Genomic DNA, 24,799 nt, shown 5'->3' with positions numbered 1-24,799 from the left:
ACAGTTCACATAATTGTGACGTTCACAACAACATCACTGCGAAATGGAAGGCAATGAACTTTTCATACACTGAGATGTCTTTTTGAAATATTGTCTTTTTGAGATTTTGAAATAAAAATTGTCCCATGTTTTAAACCAAAGCCTAATAGTATTGATACCTGAACTGATCCTTATGGATGATAACTTACACAGGTTTGCAGTCTATGTAATCTTAAGGGCTGGCACGTATAGTTAAATTCTTCAGACTTAAAAAGTTTGGTAAATTTAGAGTGGTCTGATTTGAAATGCACCATTCTAGAAAAACTTGGAGTCAGAATTGTTCACAGTGGTGGTGACAGGAACCAAACGTCCGATTCTGAAAAATATGTTATGATACAAAATGATACCTGATGCACAGTTTTTACTACTTTACTACTAGATTTCTGACTATTTCGCTCATAAAAAAGACATGCAGAAGAAGAAGAGACGTGTGGACTCACTAGTCATTTTGAATAAAGAATAAAATGGCTGTGTTTGTGTTGTAGACATTGTGAACCCTGGTTAGTCAATTTCTTTGCAATTCAGCATTTCATATCAAATTGTACAGATTTTTTTGTTTGGTATGTCTCAACAGTTGGGGCGATTGCATTCATTATATTGATTAAAACTCTAAAAATCCTACTAAAGACAAAATTTCTAGTATAGCTATAAAGCAAGGAGAGAGCATTTTTGCACACTAACACTTTAGAACAGTATTCCCAGTCCCCCTACCTGGTACATTTTAGTGCTTTCACCGCTTTAACACACCCACTTCAACCCAGTAAGTGGTTGTCGATGAGCTGATTAGTTGCATCAGGTGTGTTAACAGCAGGGAAAAATCTAAAATGTGCAGGGCAGTGGGCCTTTAGGACTAGGGTTGGGGAACGGTGCTTTAGAATACTTACAAACAAACTGTGGCACAGATATTCTAAAAGTATAATATCTTAATGGAATTGAACAAGATATGCTTGTGAAAATTCCACCTTTATACCTAAACAGTTACACAAAGTTCACTATATTTATTCATTATGTTTTAGTTCCTCTAATGGATAAATTCTAGGATTGTAGGGCAAGAAACTGAGAAATACCCGTTTGAACAAATAAAAATAAATATTCTTACTGGAATCAAAGTGCCAGAGGACACCTATTAGAAGCATAGAGTCAAAGGCACACTACTAATACTACAAAGTTACTCTTGTCTGGGGTTGTACTGGAGAGAGCACAGCGCTGCGTCATGGCCTTGCCTTAGACAGGAAAATATGTTTTTACGCCTACGTGTGAGAAATAGCAATTGGCTGTAATTGAAGTTATTCACCACAGCCAAGTACCATGCTCAAAGCATTCCCTGTTATTATAAATATTAACCTGCGTTTGACAAACTGTGTTTTAATGACAACTCAATGCTTCTGTATTTGTAAGAATACAATACATTTTCACAGTAGATTCAACATTTTCTCAAAAGATTGCATAGTAAATAACTGTTGAAAAATGCAGCTCCATATTGTTCCAGTAGGGGGCCAACCAATCTCACACATAAGCCCTGCTTCCTTTTTGAGACAATATGCAGCAACACTAAAACACTGAGATGAATTTTCAAATCATAATAATTGATACAATATAAAATATGATGAAATATAACTTGGTGTATGTAGAAGTCTGGAAACTTTCATCCCTGTTCATTCCTTCGTGGTGACTAAAACAGCTCCAGAGAAGCCCCGCAGATGACACACCACCTTGGCCTCCACTATTTCCCAACCAGTATTACTGACCATGCTCTGCAGTCATTCATTGTGTGCACAGTGACACAGTGATTACTTACTGTAAAAAAGATAACGCTTTTGGGTTCTAGGGAGAATAATGGTTTTCAGGTTAGGGTAGAAAGTAAAACATAATTATATGTATATCGCTGTTGTCGGAAGAAAACCTGGTATCTCCAAAATGGTAACTTTACAGGAGAAGGAAAAAACATACTTTACTTTTAATGTAAGTCAATGGAACTTTTTTCCAAGTCATTTTGGGTCATTTCTTTTAGTCCATTTATATTAAAATTTACATACAATGTAAAGGACAGCAATCTTGAAATTATATCAAAAACTGAAAAACGTCAAAAATGGAGATACGAGGTTTTCTTCCAACAACAACTAAATATATCTATGTACATACACACTCACACATGCACACACACACACACACACACACACACACACACACATATACATATATATATATATATATATATATATTTAGCCCCCTTTTACACTGTTCTTTAGTGGTAAGGCCCCTCATGGACCCTCACAGAGCAGGTCCTATTTGGGTGGTGGATCATTCTCAGCACTGCAGTAACACTGACGTGGTGGTGGTGTGTTAGTGGGTGTTGTGCTAGTACGAGTGGATCAGACACAGCAGTGCTGCTGGAGTTTTTAAACACTGTGTCCACTCACTGTCCACTCTATTAGACACTCCTACCTTGTCAGTTCACCTTGTAGATGTAAAGTCAGAGACTATAGCTCATCTGCTGCTGCACAGTTTGTGTTGGTCATCCTCTAGTCCTTCATTAGTGGTCACAGGATGCTGTTGGCTGGATATGTTTGGTTGGTGGGCTATCCTCAGCCCAGTAGTGACACTAAGGTGTTTAAAAACTCCAGCAGCACTGCTGTGTCTGATGAGTTAAATGTGTCCTGTGTACCTCACTCCTGTGTATATTTATTTTCCCCTTTCATTTAATATCAAATTGCCCCTGAGAACTCAATACTTACTATATACATCTAATAGCTGACAAAAATATACAAATCATCACAATTTAGTTTTCCTCTTTAGGATATAACATGTCTATATGTCAGCCCCTTACACTCCTCTGTAATTCTTTAACTTAAAGCCTATTATTCAGTAACGACATAGAAAAAAATAGAGAATGAGTGAACTATTCTTAATCTATAGTAATAAGGATTGGGAGCGTGACCTGCTGACCAATTCATACAAGTCAAGGGGTTAATGTAGGAAATACTGTATATGCCAGTATTTAATAAAACAAAACTGTCAGCAGCTAGACCGTGACCTCAGTGCTGTGCTGAAACTCTCAGTGGTGACAAACATCAGAAAAGAGAAGTGATTCTACAAATCAGCGTTTTTCTGAAAACAGGAATATGAAACTGTCTACTGAGGTCTTCAGGACTAGAAGACTTGGGATTCAGGTCTAGAGCACTTTATATGGCACAACATTCTTACAAACATTTCAGTTTCCTTTTAATTATGTTTATTCTTAAAGAAAAAAAAACATTGATGCAATATTCACAAAGGGGGCCTTCTTACCTCTTTTAAAGATTATCTTTACTTTTTGATGCAATAAAACATTATTGTCCACTGTTCCAGTTTTCCTTTTCCGTAACTGTGTAGGTTTGTGCATCATCATCCTCTATATGTTAAAATTAATGTACAGACATGATGTAGCTTTAGTAATTGGACATTGTTCTTAAGGGTGTATTTCACTCCATTTTCCACTAATAGTGAACAACAGTGCAAAGAAGCAAATTTACTCACATACCTCCACAAGTAAGATAAACTTTTTAAGCTTACAGAATTTAAGCTGTTTAAGCTATTATTGTTTACCTAAACATGAATACACATGGTGGTTGTGAATATGAAGTATTTTCTTTGATTTGCAAGACTTCAACAACAATAAGCAGAGAAATGTGTATATAATATGTTTATTATTGTTTATTTTTTAAAAGTTGTACAAAGTTTTTCATATTGCAATGTCAACTACAATACTAAAGGGCATAATTTTCTTTATCATCTACATGATTTCTAAAGTTTCAAATGGTCTAGGATTGGTTCAGTAGAAAATAAAATGGAAACAAAATATTAGAGACCTGTTAGTGCGCAAGAGAATGTAATCAGATGTACTCTGGACGCACAACAAAAGTAAAGAAGTAGTTGTCAGGGCAGGGATTGGGCAGACCCATACTGCTGTTGGTTGGGATTTCTGCCTTGCCAGTTTTGAAGTCTTGGACGTGAAACACAGTGTTTTCAGTCTTGCATGTGAGAATCACCCTGTTGCTGAAGCGAACGGTTCTTTGAGAAGTATACTGACTGTCATAACTAAAGAGCCTTGCCAGAGGGAGAGAGTTACAGGTGAAACCTTGATTGGAGCATTCGCCACTGTACAATAAAACCTGTGCTTGCCAATTGATTGTTTGCTGTTTGAAAATCATGCTGTTGTGTACAGGAGTCGTGAATGACCTTGTCCTTTCGGAACTGTAAAAGCCACCATGATATTGATAACGATAACCATAGTTACTAATGGAAGTGTAATTAAGGACCATGCCCCATGGGTCAGCAGTGTAGATCCTGGGCAAATAGCCTTCAGTGTTATTAAAATGCTCCCAGATCTTTGAGAAAGGCAGAGTGTTGAACTGGAAGGCTTTCAAAAAAGCACTACTATAAAATGCTTCATTGCTCTGGTATATATTTGAGTTGAACTGAAAATCATAGAGCTTTTCCACTGGAATCATGGGGAAACGAATCTGCTTCAGCAGGTCGACTTTCTTCTCTGGACTTATTATATCTTTTCTCTCTTTGAGCCAGACCTGCAGTGCCTCAAGAACAATAGCCTCATCCAGCACCACCAGGTCAGAACGAGACAGCAGAGCTTCCATCATGTGTACAGAAATAGTTTTCCATACTGGTGTAATGATGAGGAACTCAAAGTTCCAGGAGAGATACTGCAGAACGTTCTCCTGTAGGAGCAGGTCCATCGTGCGGACACCGTACTCATACAGGGACACTTGAGTGTGGAAGGTCTTATCCTGAGGTAGGAGCATAGTGAAGACCCTGCCTACTTCCTCCTTAAGCTGCTTCAACTCAAACATGTAGGATAACTGGTGCAGGCACTGAGCTGATGAGAGGGTGATGTCAATCTTGCGTGTGTACAGATACCTGGAAGAAAAATGTCATGCGGTCATAATGCATCATAACTGCCAGTAAGTGGGTCTATGCAATTAGTAGAACTTTTACCTGAAGAATCTAGAGACAAAGGGGTGGCAGGTCTGGCTGATCTCAACAGAGAGAGTTGTGGAGGTGATATTGAGCTGAGGGTAGAGCGAGAGGATCAACCTGTGGGCGCAGATCGTTTGCGCTGCAAATTGCTCGTCACTGGGGTCACTGATCAGAATGCTGAAATCGCAGTTCTCTCCGCTATCAAAAAGTGAGCCAAGTTCTTCAGACAAGCCCAGGCTGTGGTCCAATGAAAACGTATGGCCACTGTCCACACTTTTGCCTGCAATTAAATGAATTGCGTTAAAGCAGATAATGTTGCCTGCCAACCCATTTTCACGCAAAAAAATGGTATGTATTATCAACAAACACTTGTTCAATCCAGGTGAATGCACCTTTAAGACTGAAATTCTGCACATATACACTTTATTTTCAAACGTGATGCCAAACAGGCATCAATTGCATGCACACAGCTTGTGTATTCTCCATAGAAATGCATTGCAATTATAATGGCACGCTCTGGAGCAGCCGCAAATGAAACCAAGATTGCCATAACCAACACCAAACATTAGCTAGAGGGGCATAAAGCCAGCAGTCTGTGAAGCATTTGGGCCTATGTTCTCTGGAATGATGGCGCTTCATCTAATGCTTTTGGCATTTGTGATTCAGAACTAGTCATCCAACATCAGTATATGACCTCACTAATGCTGTTGTAGCTGAACGCAACCAAATCCTCACAATGTTCCAACTTCTAGTGCAGGGTTCCTCAAATCCGGTCGTGGGGGGCCTGGAGGTCCAGCACAGTTTGGTGAAAATCCTGCTCAAACACATCTGATTTAACTCATCTGTTATTCCCAGGTTTTGTGAGTTTGAGAAGGTTAATCACCAAATAGTGCTGGACATTGGCCCTCCAGGACTGGATTTGAGGAATGTTGATCTAGTCTAAAACCTTTCCAGAAAAGTAGAGGCTGTTGTTGCAGCAAATGAAAGGCAAATCCCATATTAATATCCTTAATTTTAGGGGTATTAATAAGCAGGTGTTTACACATTTTTGGACATGTAATGCAACAAGCTGGAAATTGTTTTGTTTTGGTATGAATTTGTGTATTTTCTATAAAGCACTTTGAGTTTTTGGAAAAGTGGTTATTGTTATGCAATCAAATTCCCAAAACAACGTCCTAATTAATACTCTTGATTTCAGGCAAGACTTTGAAAGAGCAGATGTCTACAAACTTTTGGACGCATAGTGTACATTATTGCATTAAAGAGCTTACCGCTTTCACAAACTACCCCTGCGTCCTCTTTGTGGGAACAGTCAGTTATACCCCAGCCTTTAAAACGACAAGTGGACAAAGAACTCTCTGATCCCGTGCAGCTTACATCATCGAGCCAAATATGTCCAGAGCCTGAAAAAGACCAGTAACATAGGGCCATTTATATTAATGATGGTAAGTTCACATAGGGCCAAGTAGAATTCAATGCTTTTCTGCATATTCAAGTTTTCTGGAACTTACCTTCCCCATTTGTTCCTCCCACAGTGGCTGAGACAGCTCCTGGGAAACCCAGCTGTCGGCATACCACCTGTGCCTGAGTAATTTCCCAGTTATCATCACACACTGTTCCCCACTCCCCATCATGATACACTTCCACACGTCCTGCAGAGGGCAGGTCACCACCCACCAGCCTCAATCCTCCCTCTTGTGGTTGTCTCTTTGGCTGCACATCTGCAGAATGATATGATGCACTTCAAATTAAATAACAATTAAGATATTAAAGAAGCAAAATGTAGAAAAGTGCAGTACAAGCAGCGCATAATTCTTTCTATGAAAAATATCTCACTGCTTCACAGTAAAAAAGATGTTCTTATTGATAAAAAGTTCCTAAAAGTTGCAAAGGTTCAATCCTTTTATGCAGAAATTCTATGCAATGCATACATAATGATATACTAACCAAATAGACTCCAACCCTGTGCAGAGACATGAAGGAACAGAAGTGACCAAACAGCACAAAAAGTATATCTAGATGCCATCATTTTTGGAGAGCTGTGAAAAGAGACGGTTAGAACTTAAGCACAACTGCCTAGTAACTTAAATCAAAGCTACAGCATAAACTATTATTGCAAAAGTCTCTAAATGTTTCTGAAAAAGATTGTATCTTACCTCCAGAGCAACCAGAAGATTATGTCACAGTATCTCTTTTATATGGAATCACCAGTGTCCTATCAGAGCGCAGAGCTGGCTTAAGTTTCATTTCTTGGTAAAGCTAAAGCAGGAAGTGGCTTTATTGTGTAACTCTAAATCAAACATGTTCAAACAAAGAAAACCTGTTTTGACAGACCGTTGCTTTCAAGAAACATGGGGTTGGGACGCTGCAAACTCGACCATGCCCTTACAAAGTTTAGTGATACAATTTGATTGATTTGTTTCATTTTACATCTTTCCAACCATAGATCTTCCAAGTTATGCATAACATAATCTTTGTGCTGCTGCATAATATAAGTACATCTTTTCTACATAAGATTGCAACAAGTATTATGGGATAGAAAGTTCAATTCAGGGTAGAAATATTGTAAGTTTTTCTTGCAGGAGCTGAAACAGGGAGCATTCCTGAATCTAAAATGATTCTATTATGATAGTCCTTTGACACTTCATTGCCTTCTAATAAGTAGGTTAAATTAGCAGGCCACAAAAACTACGAATAAAAAAGAATACATTTTAGATGTGTTCAGTATAAACAAGTAGATGATTCTGAGCTGAGTAGTCATATATCATTAAGTTTTACTTATTTATAACCAGAATTAATTATATTTCAAAAGTGAAGAGCAAATGTCCAGGTGGATAATGTGACCAAAAAAGTGTGTAAATAGATAACTACAGTATACACTGTCAGAGAAAAGGTACAGTGCAAGTAGATTATTTGTTTATCAAGGTACAATGTAAAAGTACTTTCAAAGGTACAGTGGTATTAAAGTCTAGGTGGGTACTTTAAACACTTTTTTCTTAGGGGAAAAGTACATATTTGCACCATTTCATAACCTAATGTTTTAAAAAGAAAAATAAAACCAGAAGCCTGGAGTAAAGACAGTGTGTGTTATTTCAATGGATCCTGGTATAATAGTTCCCCACCTAAAGGTACTAAAGATGGATCTAGAAAGTGGCAAAGGAGTGGCAGGGTGTTCCGGCAGGTGGCAATGTGAATGTGCGAGGGGGAGGGGTGCGTTCGGAGACAGGTTGGACAGTTCTTCTGCTAATTACCGATAGCAAAACAAGTCTCCTCTTAAAGGCACAAACACCAGCCGCACAGCCAGGTGCAAGCCAATGACGTGGCAGAAAGCTGGGGGTGGCATTTTGGATGGCCAATCAGATATCAAATTTTTCTCCTCTCTCTCTAAGATGAAATCTCTGGTTTATCTGATGGGGACAGTTTTGGTGGTCTACCACGTCATGCATGCTTGTTAGGAGTCTCATTTTCTCAGTATCTTTTAATAACTGGAAGGTTTATGACTTTAGCATGTACTGTATAAAAAACTCAACTGTTGATATGGCAAGTCATTCCAAAATTTAAATGGTAGCATATGTATTTTGCATACATTCATTTAACATAATATGATTTTTTCAACCATGTTTTATTTATAGAAAAAAAGTATTTAGTAAATATATGCAATGCAAATAAAAACAATAATAGAAAGAAATAAAAAGAAAATATATTTACATATACAAAATATATTGTAGTTACTAAAATATATTTTCATTATACATCGCTGTTGTTGGAACAAAAACTTGTATCTCCATTTTTGTTGTTTTTCAGTTTTTGGCATAATCTGAAAATGCCTGTTGCTCTTTATATATAAATTTCATGATGAATGGACCAAAAGGGCCCAGAATTACTTGGACAAAAGTTTGGTTCCATTGACCTAAATTGAAAGTAAATTATGTTTTTTCCTTCTCCTGTAAAGTTACCATTTTAGAGACAACAGCGATATACAAGGGGAGGACAACACACAGATGGAAACTAAAACAGGCTACAGAAATGTCTTATATGCAAGTTGCTAAAGCTAGGAGCCAAATGGAAAGATGTGAGTCCTACTCTGTGAGGTTACTGACCAAAGGAACTGACCAAACTGACACTTATCAAATAAACTTGAAAGGCTTACTGTATTTCTTTGCTAGTTTCACTCACATACATGCATTTGTTCAGTAAAGTCAACAAGGGATAAATCACTAAAACCAACAACAGTGTGATTTCATCTTGAGTACACTAGTCTCCTGTTTGTACTGTCTTGAAGGATTTTTTTTAGCTATTGTGCTCTCTGCCTAGCCTCTTTATTATTTGTGCCCTGGCTAATGTTGACTGGGCTCAACATGATATACGGATTCTTGTGTGGCATACACCATGCCTTATATCTGAGCCAGGAACGAAAGTATTGCTCAAAGCCACCAGCCCCTACGCTTTCATGTTCAAGATGAGCTGTTCAAAAAGTTCCTTATCAAGCCTGTTGATGGTGCTGTAATCCACACTACTACTCCCTTTTTGCCTGTATCAACCCTTTTCCAAGCAATCTGTATGATTTCACTTCCTAAGAATCACTGTACCCAACTCTATTCCCAAAAGCGCTCATCCTCTACTTCAAACCCTCTTTCTTGCCTGTTGACTGTGTTCCCATCCTGTTTGTCAGTAACAGTTCTGTGACATTTTTACTATGAACTGACAGAGAAAGAATGATTGGATTTGAATAAGGTGGGACTAACTTTGGCGTAGGTTATGTCAGATCTGCATAAGTACCTATGAGTGTTAGCAGTATGTATATGTCAGCCACTTGCGTTCTTCTCCCAATTTCTCCTCCAATTTTGGCTGCTCTCCTGATGAGTCCCAGCCAAAATTCTCAGCAAGTAGTTCATTTCAGCTGTGCTGAATTTGTTAACGGTGCTTCTTATGAAGGTTTTATTGTTTGTAGTGTAGCTAGATGTTACTTCCTACTTGCATTAGCCACTTGTTGTGGAGTCTTACCATACGCAATTCATTTCACTTATAGTAAGACACATAAAATTATACATTAGCTTAGTGTTATGTTAGCTACCCCTTCCCCCACTAACATCAAGGCCCACAGTGCTTCCCTGCAATTGTATACTGTCAGAAAAAAGGATACTGAGCAGGTATAATTTTCATTCATCAAGGTACAAACAGTGTAAATGTACCCTCAGAGGTATAACAATAGTTTGAAGGTCCAATACAGTCAATACAACTTTTAAAAATATAATTTCAGTGGTATATAGCACCGCTGTGATCCCTAACTAAATGTAATAAAAGATGTACCCTTAAGGGTACCTCCCTGGTACAGTTAAGTGTCTTTTTTTTGAGAGTGTACTTTACAGGCATGGTGCACAATAAGGCACACAAATATGACAGTGCTGACTTATTAGGGAGCTTATGTGACCTCAGTTTTGAACATTAGTGCATAGCGTTAAATATTGGACGCAATATGTCCACGATCTACTCGTCATAGGATGAAAGTCATAGTTGTCAAACATTACCTGCAATGTAATTACATTTCCAAAATTATCATTTAACAGCTTGATCTGCATTTTGCACTTTTTACGCACCACTCAGAGACTCTTGTTTTCATGAAGGTTGGCTCTTGTTTTTTAAAATTGTTGTATGAGGCTAAAGCATACTGATTGTTGCCTACCACTGCCACTGGTGCTGAGTTGTTTCTGTTGCCAGGGAGATGCCACTGTCAATCACTAGGCGATCCGACACACCCACACAGTTCTGAGCCGGCAGCAACATTAAATTTTTAAAGCATTGTAACACTGGTTAATGCTTTTTTCACTGCATGTATTAAAACTACATTTTTTTTATATATGTGAGGTATAAAAGGTATAAATGTCGGGGCTGGCAGCCCACATGCAGTCATGCAGTTTATGCTCTGCATATGCTCTTAAGTTCATGTATTTGACTCTATAGCGGATGGTACAGTGTAGTAGATAAAACTACTATCTTCCATGCCACAGTCCAAGGTTCTATTCCCCTGCTTGGCCTTGGCCAAGACTCTTAATACTACATTCACCACCTCACAAGTGAACTGGAAGTTGCTCCGGATAAGAGCATCTGCCAAATACTTAAATGTAATCCCAAAATTTTCTAACTAAATGTTTTTTCTAACCTGGTAGGGGAGGATGTTTCATATAGAAGCCAGGTGTTTTCTTCAAGCAAATCAATTCATTACAGCCATATGATGGGGTAAGATTGACTGCTTTCCTCTTTTGTGTCTCACGTGCACAACCAATGGCTCCTTGGCTCTTCTCAAGTCCATAGTGAAGTTATCCCAAATCCAGATGGCAGAGTTTGCAAAAGTTCACACCAGGCCATGAGTAGAAGCTGTCGTGTTTGCAAGGTTCAAATATCCTGCAGTTGAAAATTACTGATACAGCCAGTGTCTGTTCTTTGTTCAGATTTATTTACCATTGTATGAATTTTTCGGAGACAAAGAATCCACCTTGTCATGCCAGTCATGCCAGTCATGCCAGTCCAGGTGAGCTCATTTAGAGATAAAATAAACCACGACCACTGGAATCTTAAGCATACAAGCCAACTGTAATCATTGCAATATAACTGCAATGGTTACTTTGTCTAGATTTTTTCAACACCATAGATGGTGTGGTTACCTGCCATAAAAACAGAATTTTGCTGTTTTCTATGAAACTTTACAGTCCACTACTATAGCAAATTCTCAGGGTACTAGTTCTCCTCCAATCATGTGATAGTGCTGTTGTATGGCTAGTTTTTGGTACAGTTTATACCTTTTACTCTGAGTCATACTGAACTAAGATGTGCTTTAAGTGGTTGAGAAGGACCTGAGAGTTTCTGAAGTGAAACAATGGCACCACCTAATGGTAACTGTAGACAAGGTGAATAATGTTGTCTGTTAGTAGAATATATATGCATATCATACCTGGACTTCTAGGGTAGTGTCTTGTGTATAAACCCTTAAAATGGGTGTTCTCCTATCCTCAGAGTTTTAAACCAACATCACGGTTATTATTTATTGAGATGGTTGTAATCACTCTAGTAATGGTTATACTTTAATGTGCACTACATGCACAAACGTATTTGGTCACGCCTTTTAATTAGTGAATTCAGCTTCTTTAAAGTGCACTAAAGTATTCAACTGCATACACACAGCTTCTCAAAAACTCCATAGAAAAGCACTACCAATGGAAGAGGACATTATGGAGCATCAGCTAGAGAGAAATAAAACCCCCAGCATTGGAGCAGCAGGACTTCTCTGGAGTGACGGAGCTCCATCCAATATGTTTGAGTTGGAGTGATGTCTGTGATTCAGAACTGGTCATCCAACATCAGTAGCTAGCCTCACTAATGGTCTTGTGGCTGAATGCGATCAAATCCCCACAGCAATGTTCTAATATCTAGTGTAAAGCCTTCCCAGAAGAGTAGAAGTTGTTATTGCAGCAAAGATAGACAAAATCCCTATTAATACCCTTGATTAGAAGGAATGTTGGATGAGCAGGTGTAGTGCTTGTTCATTTTATTGATGTAGTGCTTTACTCTACTTTTACTGTGTTACTCAAGATGAATGTGTATTTGCAGATCTAATTATGTGATATGCACACTATTTACTACATCACAGGAATTAATACCTTGTAAAAGGCATTACTTAAACTCTAACGGGGCTGTATTTGGATTCACACTTCAGTTCCTCTCTCTCAGAACTATAGAATCTAAATACTTTCTCACTATAAATACAGAATAATTCATAGTAATTAAATAGTAAGTATTACGTTTAATAACTTAACAATAAGCCTAGAGTTCAATGCATTTTCTTAGCACTATGTGAAAATGAGGAAAATAGCCTATATGTCTCAAGAGCATGATTTAGGATATTCCTACTGCAGATGTATCTCTTCTTAAACACACACCAGTCAGACACTTCTTTGTGGATTTAAGGATTGTCTCACACGGCCATGTGCCTGTCCGGGTGCGCTACTAGTCCAGGTGCTCTACACGTGTATAGTGTTACAGCGTTATAGACGTTGTTGTTGCATGTACAGTTACAGTAATTCTCACCACATCACTTCATATTTATTCCTAAAATGAAAACAGATTTTTCCATTTATTTTAGAATAACAAAATGGAACCATGTATCAAGGTAAACAATGTATCACATTGAACTTACATACTACATAGTTGATCATTTAAATTTGTTTGTGTTTACCTGAATGTTCAGGCCTGTGCTGATTAGACTGAGATGTAGACAGTATTAATCCATCAACTGAATGAAGGAGTTATGAAGGATTATCTGTATGCGTAAACAACTCAATCTCTGAGAGTGCTGATGAGAAGAAGACTGGACGTAGGTACAAATATGCCACTTAAAACAGTGTTGCGTAATGAGAAATCTAATAAGTCATTTTATGAAACATCTAGAAACTCGTAACTTGTGTATTTTCGTGAATTATTCTGTTGGCTGGAAGAACCTTATATAGATTTTAATGTATTCTCTTGATCCAAATTTTGGAACATACGTGTGTATTAAAATTGGTCAACATTCATTTTTATGAATTGGCACATGTGATGTTATGAAATTGCTGTACTTGATAATTGTTGTGTCATACTCATGCAGTGATGATGGGAATCAGTTTTGTTTACATAACAGTTTTTACAACAGGCATTATCTCACATCAGCTTTTAAGCAACTACAAATTACAGCTTTACAAATAAGCTTTACAAGGTTCAGACCATAGTACAGACCAGTGATGAGCTGTGACTATTAGACGTAGGCCTTCAGTTTGAGCCCTAAATGTCAAAACACCATCAAAAATGAGGAAAAAACCCCACTTCACCCATAATGCCTATTTCTGCTAGCACCCCTATTCTAGTAGTATGTTAGCATGAAACTAACAGAGATTCACATGAATATTTTTTGGCTGTTCTACATTGAATGTGGACATTTGCTGCTTGTAACATATATAAACATATATTTTACCTAGTAGTAGTTTTACAGTTACACTTTCAGTAAAAAGCCCTGCCATAGAGCTGCCACTGTTTTCTATTTCATTTGACTGAAAAACACTGGTCAGCCTACCAGTCGTGCAGCCAAATAAATCATTAGGCCTCCCCTGAAGGCCTAGATGGTCCTCACAGTTTCCACTGATTGAGACCTGCACCTGTATGTACTTCATCTCTTGTCTAAATACATATATTATATATACACATACATATAGTGCTGATGAGCAAGCCAAGTATAACAGTGGCAGGACAGCTGACAGCCAGAGGAAGAAACACTGAGAGGAACACCAAAGAAGAGCGCATCCTAATGGCCAGTCATCCCTCTCTCTGAGACGTGCATCACTGATGGAAAACAGGACGAGCTGAGCCCCTCATAAATCTGTACAAATGTCAATGACCACATGTAGCCCCTAATTGTTTCAGGTGACACTGACACTAAGTAGAAGGGGGGGGGGGCGCTTGGGTCAGACATGAGATTCACCTGTAAGCCCCTTACCTTTCTGCAGACTATAAAAAGGCTGTCCAGCGATTCACAATTCACAACTAGTAAACAACATATAAAGCAGAACAAAGGGAACAGACAAGCAGGTAAGTTGTGTAGTTTTGGTGGTCTGGGGCCATGGGGTGGGTAGAAGATACAAATAGTTATTTCTGAGGAAAAACAGATTGGACAATGGCACATTGGTGCTCAGCTGGAGCCCGTACATTACACTTTGTAACTAAAAACTCGGCCTATAGTTTGCATTCTTGGAAGTGTTTTGAGATTTGGGACCAGACAACATATTTTAAATTGGTGAAATGTAATGGCCTAGTGTTGGGTGATACCGATAAAATGTTACACTGTCAGAAGGTTTTCCAAGTATCAGATTTAAAGTTAGCTATTTAGGCCATTTAAGTTTGTACTGATGAAGGTAATAAACCTTTATTAGTGCTGGTGCTCTAGACAAGAATGTCTAACCTGATATTGCTTATTTTAATTGGACTGTTTTGTTCTGCTTAGCTTGCCTTTTTTTAAATTACGCAAAATGGAATTGTACATAGAACCTTACATACATTGTATAGTAAACATTTACCAGAGAGGAAACTCCTTCAAAATATGCTGAAGCGCATAGCAAATGATAAATACCTTATAGTTGACACCAATACTGGTTCCCTACAAAACGTTCCAATGACTGATTCTTTGGAGAGACATTTTTTGTAAATGGTGTGTGAGTGTGAAGACCCTTTTTTAAAGTTTATAGAATCTCAATATAATGTAAACGCTCTATGAAGAACCCTTAGATTAGTATGTAGCTTTTAAATGATGTGAAGGTTCTTTAAATCATTCTTCTTACTTACAAATATCTTTCAAACATGGTTCTTTAGGGAACCAAAAGTGGTTCTTCTGTGTCATTACTCAAAAAGCCCTCTAGTGTCCAGCAGAATGGCTAAATACAGCTGTGGCAGTTTTTCATTCAGTATACAGCATCAGTTGTTGGCACTATGCCTTCCTTGTATATATTAGTTTATATCTCATCTATGTGACAAAACCAGAACTGTACTGAGGTCTCTTATCAGATGCTCAAAACATGCTCCCAGTTTGCATTAGCCGATGAGCTGATGTGCTTTAGCACCATTAAAATCAGCATATCGTGCATTGTCCTTGCTGTAATGAGATTAATTTGAATCCTGCTCACTATCAGACTTGAGGACTGCAGGATCACTTGAGAAGGGGATTACAAGGACTCTGTGCTTTATTGCAGCCCTGGAATCTGGTGTGAAGGCCATGAGTCATGTAGACTAGCGCAGATAATCATGTCGTAGGAGGATAAATGTGGTTCAGTAATTGTATCTCAGAATGGCTATTGGGCATGTCAAGAATGAAAAGTTATAATCAAGATATTTTAAAGCAAATTCCAAAGCTTATATAGCAGTAAAATAGGCCAGACGTGGCACTGGAGATTAAAACTCCTTGAGAAATAGTTATCAAAATATTAATATTCCAAAGTATGTCGAAAATAACCAAATCAAAGTAACAAAATATCTTGGGTTCTTGAATAACCTTTACAGAAATCTACCAAAATGTAGCTTCAAAGGCTTAACTTTTATAAAATCATGATGCACAGCGTTCTATAGGTTATTCACAGGTCAGGCTAAATCTGTCTTTGACCTTGGCCTCATCCCCTTAACCTTAATCTCCTGCAGGTCTTTGCATGTGAACAGTCCAGTGGGTGCTCCATCAATTTCACCCTCAAGCTACCAAACACACTCCGAAGCCATGAATCTGGAGGTGTCCAAGCCTGAACCCAAGACTGGCAGCAAGACAGCCACGAGGGCCACTGCACCTGGTTCTCCACGCAACGGCCCACTGCGCTTTAAGCAGAGGTCTACCCGCCAGTTCAAAAGCAAGCCCCCCAAGAGAGGAGTCATTGGGTAAGTCATGATACTGAAGTGTTTTTAATATATCCACTACCATTCCACACTGCAAAAAATTATCATCTTGGTGAGTGAAAACATCTTAAATTTAGTCAGTATATTCAATATTTTCTTATTCTGAGTTTATTATAAGAATATTATAAGATCATTCAACTTATTTATGGATGTTGTTTAGTTGTTTTGAGTTATCTAGAGAAATTGTCTCATTCTGTTGTTAGATATTGCTGCTTACTTTGAGAAATAATGCTTAAAACAAGCATAATTATCTGCTGATAGAATAAACCAATTTCACTAAATAAAATGGTTAAAAAATGTCTAAATATAAGCCTAATAATCTTTTAATGTGCTTACAACAATCACATGATGATACATATTAGATATATTGATGTGATGTGAGATGATTTCATTTGCCAAAATATCAGTTTTTGCAGTGCAAAGTATAGAATCACTGTTCAAAGTTTGTTGAAGATAATTCCAACATGGTGATAGTACTGTGCCACTTCATAAGTTTCTAATAATTTGTAGAAAGCTGTAAAAAAAGGGAAACAATGAACAAAATCAAGAAATTGTAAATATTAACTAGAATGATAAACAGAGCCATAGAAGGTTCTAAAATTACTGAGAAAGCTGTATAGCATCAAGAATAAAGTTAAAAAAAAAATTAATTTACCTCATATTTCAAAAATAGTGATTAAATGATGAAATCTTAGGACAGATAAGTGGACTGTAGATTGAACATTATATTATTATTATATTATTATTATTATCATTTTGTCAAAATATATCACTTATTCACATTTTCTAAGTGAAAATAAGTCATCTCATCCACTATAGAGAACAACCAAATTACTATTTATTTGAGTTTAACATGTATAACATGTGCCATAACTTTTGCATGGGCCACATTTTATGTTTTTTTTTTCTCTCATGTGTATAAATAAACAGTAACATTAAAATGTGCAGAAGTGTGTTCTCTGTTGAGGATGTGTTAACTTATTCACACTCAGAAAATTAGCAAAACATTTCATATGACAAGGGTGCCCAAACTTTTGCATTTGACTATATATAAGATATAATTGTTTTTGACACATTGCAATACTCATCTATGTATTTATATAAAGTAATTCAGTTCCTCTCTATATACAGTTATGTTAATCCATCCCAATGTCCTTGTCTGTCATTCTCAGATTTGGCAACGAAATTCCCGGAATGGAGGGTTTGGGAATTGGTATGTCACCTTTCAGTATAAAAATACATTCCTATTTTTCCTCCACTCCTTAAACTAGTGGTCATGTAAAGAAGATGTGCAGCCATACGCAAGATGTGAGAGGAGTGTTCAGTGCAGATGTTGTTGTCGTCCACAGATATTACAGTGATCTGCCCATGGGAAGCTTTCAGTCATCTGGAGCTGCATGAACTGGCTCAGTATGGCATCATCTGACCATCGTAACCTCCTCCGCTACACAGAGTGTCGCTCCTCAGTCTGCCAGTAACCAGTGGATGTCAATCTGACTTGATCACAACATAAAGTTTTATCACCAAGAACACTAAAAAGGGAAAACACAAAATATTATTGCCATTTATGTGATAGCAATTTGGCTGATCTTTGTTTATCTATTGTCAGTTGAGAGTACTATTTATAAATTAGCAAATGATGTACTTCTGTTGTATATCAGTTAAACTACCTCAGATCGTGAACACAGTCCAGGGCCCACGGGCAGGCCCAACGTTTTATTACACACTTCTAGAACCTAAGAATAGCTCATAGTTTGTGTTGAAGTCCCTGTAGTTACTGAATAATAAGCCTTCATATCTAATAATTCCGGGGTTAAAGCTTGATAGAGATAGACCTCTTCATTTTATACCTAATCTAGCATTTTAAATGCATCTCATGTGCCCTCTCTTTTGCTTTGAAGAGGCAGCCTGTAAGGTAAACCTTGTTTATTTTATAAATGTAGTAACAGTCCCCAATACATTTGCTTCATGAATCTTTTTATACAGTAGAAGTCTTTGGTCCCACTTTATATTGTGTGTCTAATAACTGCGTAGTTACACATGAATAACATGTGCAACAACAATGTAACTACTGAAGATTTAGCCAATGTTGCAGATGGATTACAGAAGTGGAGCCTATGAAATTACACATGTGGATCAACTTCAGTTTTGCCTCATATAATTACACAAGTGTATATTTTTGATACACTACAGATCAGAAGTATTTCCCAGCAGTTAAAGGAAGAATGTTTTACATAACATTACATTTATGTTTTACATAATTACTGCGGAATAACTGTGTTGTAACAAGGTAACCTAATCACATCACATTAATTAATACCAATCTGTAATTACACTGTACCTATATAACAACTACCCAGGAACCTTCCTCTAGTGTAGTGTTAAAGTTACACTTTATAATAAGTGGACAGTACCTGTGTAGTTGTTATGTATGTACTGTGTAATAATGGAGTGGTAATACAGACAGTGCTTTGGGGGGTAATGCAACACATTTAGTTAATATCATAAAAGTTGCATTTTAAGATAAGTGGTTATCTGCTGTACTGTCACATTACAGAATGGTTTAAAGCTGAAACTGGTTACAATGTCACAGCACTAGCAACATATTTGCTAGCTAAATGTTAGGAAAGTTGGCAGATACAGTGTAAGTAATGTAAAGTTATTACATACTTGCTTTTACTGCTGGAAAAAATGCTGTTCCAGTCTGATTACAAATGTAAATACATTTGTGTTATTACCATTGTGTAATTACACGAGAGTGAATAGGTTGTTACAACTATTAAGATACACTTGTTGATGCACATGTATAATTACTTAAGGTGTACTTCTGTAATCCATCTGTAACAGTGACTAAATCATTAGTAGTTACATTGTTGTAGCATATGTTGTTTACATGTATCTACACAGTTAGAGACACTTAATATAAAGTGGGACCAAGTCTTTTTCTGAGTCTTCAAGCTGTCATACGCGTCTTGTCTGGAATCAGTTGAGTGCTGTGGTTGTGACTGTGGTGCATCTGCTGCTGGAGCGTGAACTGGGAGCGGCTCGGCGATGGAGTTTAGCTCAGTTTACAGGCCTTATGATGCTTCTGCACGGGAGGAAGAGCAGAAGGGGTCCCTGGGTGATGCTCAGCCCACCACAACTCTCAGCAGCACTGGAATGACTTGAGCACAAAACATAAAGCTTGAATTGTTGGTTCTTGTCAAGTAAGCTCATCTGAGTGGTTCTTCAGTTCTGATTCTGAAACCGTAACATGGGTGTGTGAAACTATCTACAACATTTAACACACGTCTAAAACTGTAATGGGAAAGTACTATCGGGGAGCAGCTAGGATTATTCCCTTGCTTGCTATGAAGGTAATAGAATAAATATATAGTCGGTGCAAGTTAAAGGGGAATAACAATCTTTTTTTTTTTCAACATTGCTGCTTAACTAAAGCAATAAGATGTAAAGTCATTCAGAGTGGTTTGATGTGAAATATTTCATTGTGGAGAAACTTAGTGAGTCAGAATTGTTCACCGTGGTGGTGATAGGAACCAGACGTCTGAAGTCAAAAAGCCCACTCGCAGAGTTATCACACAAACGAGTTACAAATGCATTGCAAGATTGTTTTATAACGGTTTGAGACAATGTTTTCGCTAAAACTATTTTTTCAAATTGCAGACACATACATGCAGAGTGCTGAAATGCAAAATAGCACCCATTATTATCATTATATATATAAACTATAGGTAGATTGACTGGTCAGTTTGGATAGTAAATAAAATGGCTATATTTTTGGGCTGTCAAATGATTAAAATAATTAATTGTGACTAATCACATTATTTTGTGTAGTTCATCTTGATTAATCAGTTTGTCTTATTTGCTCACATTTAGCCCTAAAGAAAGTTTTTTTTACATTTAAAAAGCAGTTTGCATTTTGTTATGAAAAATAATCAATAATCAATAATAATAAGTATTTATTACTTTCAATAACCTTATTTTTATCATGTGATTTCAGGGTTCACATAACCATCATGTGATTTCTATAAAGTGAACAAGGTTTCTAGTTTTTGTCACTTGTATCCAGTGAGAGAAGCAGTGGCTGCATGTTTCAACAAATGAGGGCATATATCATATATAGAATCCATGGTTCCAGCTCCTCCTTAAATGTAGCCTCTCACTCCTATACAGCTATGTTACATCTTGTTGATTCATTTGTAGTTCTCCCAGGAGTGCGGTCTCCTGAAAGCATCCTCCAGCCCTAACTTATAACTGGCCTCAGCGCTGTGTCACTCAGTGTCCTTCAATAAACAAATTTACAATGGCAGTAGCTTGGTTTTACCAAGACAGCCATTGTTGGAACCTTTTGCCATTTAAAAGCTGGACAAAAAGAAGAGGAGGACTATAATAGTGGAGTCATAGTGACAACATGTGAGCAGTTGAAAAAGCAGTGGTACTTCCCTTTAACAGCACTTGCACATTGGTGATAAGCCCAATGAACAAAACAAGACTTTTACATAATGTGTTCTATGGGCATCAACTTATGCTAAGCAAACACTGGGCTACCGGGACATGAGAAATAATAATTTTCTCCTGCCTTGAAAACCTACAAAGACCATAACAGACAGCCATTGTCACAGTGGTGGGGTGTCCTGAAATGGAAAACAGTCTCATGTTTTTGAAGTAATAGTGCTTTCAGGCAGGCATTATAAAGTGAACCACAAGGCAGTTGCAATCATATGGCTAAGAAAGTTGTAAATACGAGTATAAATAAACTCTGTTAAGTTCTATGCTATCTGAGTTTATGAGTTATGAATTATCACCAGCCAGTATGTTCTCTGGTAGGCTGCCTTTAGATTCCCTGATCACAGCAGTCCAGGCTGTCTTTTACTGCAGCGAGTGATGTCATTGGTCCATTTCACTGGATATATATATGTTGTTCATGGGACAAATGTATCAGTTATGATTTTTTTCGACAAGTTGACAAGGACTGTACAAATGCACAATAAAGTCAGAAGGTGTCTGTACATAGTATGGTACAGTAGTCACCTAATACTCTCATCAGTATCAGGAGCATTAGCTTCTGACTGTTCTTTGCTGTGCTTGTGCTCTATTCCACTGAATACTGTCCAGCAGGCGTGTAGTAATAATCAACATGATGAGCTGGACTCCCAGTAGGACGATTGCCACCGTGCCTATGAGGCCGGAGTGCTGCTCAATCCAGCGGGAGATACTGCCCAGGCAGCCCCCCAGGAATATAACGCTCTGGGCTGAGAACTCGTCCAGCAGCTGAGCCCCGACTCCACACTGAGAGTTCCACACTGTGCCATTCTCCAGAGGGTCCACACAGCATGAAGGCGGCACACTGCAGGCCTGAATTCCTGGAGCTGAGCAGTTAAAATAGCTGTGACAGAGAGAGAGAGAGAGAGACCGCTGAAAGGCACCAAGCTGATTGCAATGCAAGTTTACATTATGCTGTCTATCAGGATGCCAGTATTCAAAAGTTTGGAATCAACTGTCATAGTAAGAGTTTTTGTTATTTTATACACAACAGTAACATACAACGTATACAATGATCAACAAGACAGCAATGGTTTATTAAATATTTCAAGTACTTCAACAAAAAGTTATTAAATCATAAATAATCATAAATAACATCCTCTAATTATCTATTTTTTACATTTTGTCACATTATCAGCCTCAGTCTTTCATCACCATTTCTGACATATGAGGCATTTTGGATGTTAATTTAAATTTCTTTGTTTTGTTTCCTTTTTTTATTCATTTTAAGGGCCATTTTTTTTTCGATTTTTGTAATCAATTTTCACATTAATCATTTTAACCATTTTAACTTTTCTTTATCCCTTAGACTTAAACAAGCTGCTTTTGCATTCTTGCAATACTTAATGCAACTAACAGGGCATTAAGTCTGTTCTATTATGTTCTCTCTATTTTCAGTCTGGCTATGTCTGAAACTTTGGTCACACTGTATTTTGAGTCCCCCTTTTATTGCTAACAGACTATCTGGCTATCTGGTAACAGTGCTTGATTATGCACTGTTTAAGGTTAGGTTTAGTTCTGGGTTGAAGTTAAGGTTGCTGCTAGATTTAGGTTCTGGGCATAGCTATAGTCATAGGTAGGTCTGAGTGGGACTGAGCTTACCTAGGTTGCAGGCCTACCCAAATCAATGGGGAAATAATATTTACTTACTTATATTTTTTGTGTTTACATTGTTTTATTTCCAATTAAAATCATTATGATCTCTGCATCATTCCTGAATGTGTGAGGTACAACCCAACACCATTTTTTTACTTATTTCCAAAGATAAAAAAACATGATTGTCAGTGATCTGCAAATTTGGTGCTTACAAGGTTCTTTTACTACAAAATGGACTGTGTCAAAATGTCAAACCAAACATTTATTTCAATGAATGGTCCATAAACCTTTTTCATGCCATAATTCCATCATGATTTTATTAGTGCTGGTGACATTTGCTACTTCTAAAGGTGCTGGGCAGTAGGTCAGGGCTGCAGCTGATCCTAGATTTGGGGTCAATTTTGAACATATCAACTGTGCCCTTACCTGTTGATCTGCCAGTCTCGATAGTTATCCGCCCCGCAGCACTGTAACCCTGTTTGGATCTCGTCCGTGATGAACCTCAGATCCAGGTCGTCTTGGTAGCGCACCATAGCATTCAGCATGCCTGTGCGCAGCAGGTTGGCAATCTGGCCCTGCAGGCTGTAGGCCACAATGGCCGCCAGTACTTGGGCGGCCACCAGGAACAACAGGACAACCGAGAAGGTGCGAAGAAGGCAGTAGTTTTCCCGCACGGCCCCCACGCAGCCTGTCAGGCACAGCAGTGACAACACCAAGCCCAGGAAGACAAAGAGCAGCATGGGGTCAGTGCCGATGCTGCCCAGTTTCTCCTGGGCAAAGGATTCTTTGTTGAAAAGGCCCCAGAGTCCGAGCCCCAGTGTGGCCAGACCCAACACAGTGAAGAGCAGGTTACTGGTGAAGAGGACACATTTCAGCAGGTAGTCAGTCAGGCTGGAGATGGTACGGGTTTGCGGCCTGAGGAACATCGTGCTTCGTTCTTCATGGCTGGACGAGCTTGAGTCTGTCTTGCTCTCAGAGCTGTTGTCCGTGCCCAGGTATGTAACCGATGAGGCAGGACATGTCTGAGGGGTCTCCTTGGTGGCATAAACAATGTGAAATTTTCATTCATTAAATAAAATGCTAGTATGTGTTTATGTACCAAAGACAGCTCTAATTCATTTTTACTTTACCGTTTTCGTACCTTTCTTTATGCCTTAGAATTAAACAGGTTGTTTTTGTCACTGAGCCTTGAAGAGTGATATATGTAAATGAGCTCTGTTCTGATTTGCTACCTTGTTTATGCTTCATTCTAAAAGCAGTCTGGGCTGAAACACTCCTTATAACTTCAGTGTGAATGGGCGGAGCTAAACAGCTATAGGCTGGATATATGTAAATGCTTAGTTTTCTGTGACAACAACAAGTTTCCATGTGGTTGTTCAGAGAAAAACAAGTATCTCCAAAATAGTAAGTTTACAGGAGAGGGTAAAAACACTCTTTACTTTCAGTGTAAGTTAATGAACAGAGACTTTTTTCCAAGCAATTTTTAAGCACTTCTCACACAATGTAGCAGCCACTTAAATGATGTAGCAATATAAATATCAGGAAAAAAATGGAGATACTTGTTTTTCATTGGACAGCGTTGATAAATGGACTGTATGGACTGGGGGAGTGAATGGAACATTTAAAATCTTTAACAGTGCCCACATACCACATCAAACTATTTCAAAAAGTGAGAAAAACATGGTTTTCCATAATAAGGGTCCTTTTAATAATTCTTTAAGGGACTATTAATACTTTTGGTATGTTTTGCAACACTCAGCTACCTGTTCATCAAAATATGAACGCATATAGAAAGTCATTTGGCCCAAGGGTGATTAAAACTCCAGAAGGGTTAGCATACACAGTCATGGTAGTGTTCATTCAACAACTCATTTTAACCCATTAAAGGGCCAGGGCTGACTGGTGGGTCCAAAGTTTTGTTACACACTTCTATAACCTAAGAATAGCTCAGCCAGTTTGCATTGAAGTCCCTGTAGATATTGAATAGTAAGCCTTAGTATGTAATAAGCCTGGATTTTTAAGAGGTTCACACTGCTTTGGAGCATTTATGGGCTCACTCCACAGAAAGTAAAAGTACACTGATCTTAGTGTTGAGTTTCTAGAGTTAGCTAGACAATGAATCGTGTTAAGTAACACTCAAGTGTGTTCCACACGTTTAACACTGCTTCAAAATGACACTCAACAGTGTTGCTTG

General features: G+C 38.0%; 3 protein-coding genes across 3 annotated transcripts; 1 reads left to right on the top strand and 2 right to left on the bottom strand.

Annotated features, from left to right (window-relative positions):
* Positions 1–3,706: 3,706 nt before the first annotated feature.
* On the bottom strand, positions 3,707–7,278 carry LOC118821652 (galectin-3-binding protein A-like). Its single transcript, XM_036590364.1, has 6 exons — positions 7,170–7,278; positions 6,961–7,052; positions 6,525–6,734; positions 6,285–6,416; positions 5,032–5,293; positions 3,707–4,953 (listed from the first exon to the last, which is right to left on the bottom strand). The coding sequence occupies exons 2-6, from the start codon at positions 7,040–7,042 to the stop codon at positions 3,912–3,914; spliced, it is 1,728 nt and encodes a 575-aa protein (XP_036446257.1). The 5' UTR covers positions 7,043–7,052; positions 7,170–7,278; the 3' UTR covers positions 3,707–3,911.
* Positions 7,279–16,294: 9,016 nt separating this feature from the next.
* Positions 16,295–17,893, top strand: pde6ga (phosphodiesterase 6G, cGMP-specific, rod, gamma, paralog a). The gene is made up of 3 exons (XM_036589794.1): positions 16,295–16,449; positions 17,640–17,680; positions 17,817–17,893. Exons 1-3 carry the CDS (start codon positions 16,295–16,297, stop codon positions 17,891–17,893), a joined length of 273 nt encoding a protein of 90 aa, XP_036445687.1.
* A 3,632-nt stretch (positions 17,894–21,525) lies between these two features.
* On the bottom strand, positions 21,526–23,488 carry LOC118821778 (tetraspanin-10; the record flags this gene model as incomplete). The annotated part of the gene is given in 3 exon segments (XM_036590507.1): positions 21,526–21,853; positions 23,032–23,479; positions 23,482–23,488. Coding segments are annotated over 3 exon segments (783 nt in total), but the record flags the coding sequence as incomplete, so codon positions are not given.
* Positions 23,489–24,799: the final 1,311 nt, after the last annotated feature.

Source organism: Colossoma macropomum, unplaced genomic scaffold (assembly GCF_904425465.1).
Source record: "Colossoma macropomum unplaced genomic scaffold, Colossoma_macropomum, whole genome shotgun sequence".
In the NCBI taxonomy this organism is placed as follows: domain Eukaryota; kingdom Metazoa; phylum Chordata; class Actinopteri; order Characiformes; family Serrasalmidae; genus Colossoma; species Colossoma macropomum.
Note: the sequence above shows the minus strand (reverse complement) of the source record. Positions and strands in the feature narration are given on the sequence as shown.

Excerpts from the sequence above, each read along its gene's own strand:
- LOC118821652 (XM_036590364.1), bottom strand. The coding sequence starts at position 7,042 with ATGATGGCATCTAGATATACTTTTTGTGCTGTTTGGTCACTTCTGTTC. Across the intron at positions 6,735-6,960 it reads ACAGGGTTGGAGTCTATTTG|ATGTGCAGCCAAAGAGACAA; the intron begins GTTAGTATATCA and ends ATCATTCTGCAG. Across the intron at positions 4,954-5,031 it reads TTTGTCTCTAGATTCTTCAG|GTATCTGTACACACGCAAGA; the intron begins GTAAAAGTTCTA and ends TTTTTCTTCCAG.
- pde6ga (XM_036589794.1), top strand. The coding sequence starts at position 16,295 with ATGAATCTGGAGGTGTCCAAGCCTGAACCCAAGACTGGCAGCAAGACA. Across the intron at positions 16,450-17,639 it reads CCCAAGAGAGGAGTCATTGG|ATTTGGCAACGAAATTCCCG; the intron begins GTAAGTCATGAT and ends TGTCATTCTCAG. Across the intron at positions 17,681-17,816 it reads AATGGAGGGTTTGGGAATTG|ATATTACAGTGATCTGCCCA; the intron begins GTATGTCACCTT and ends TGTCGTCCACAG.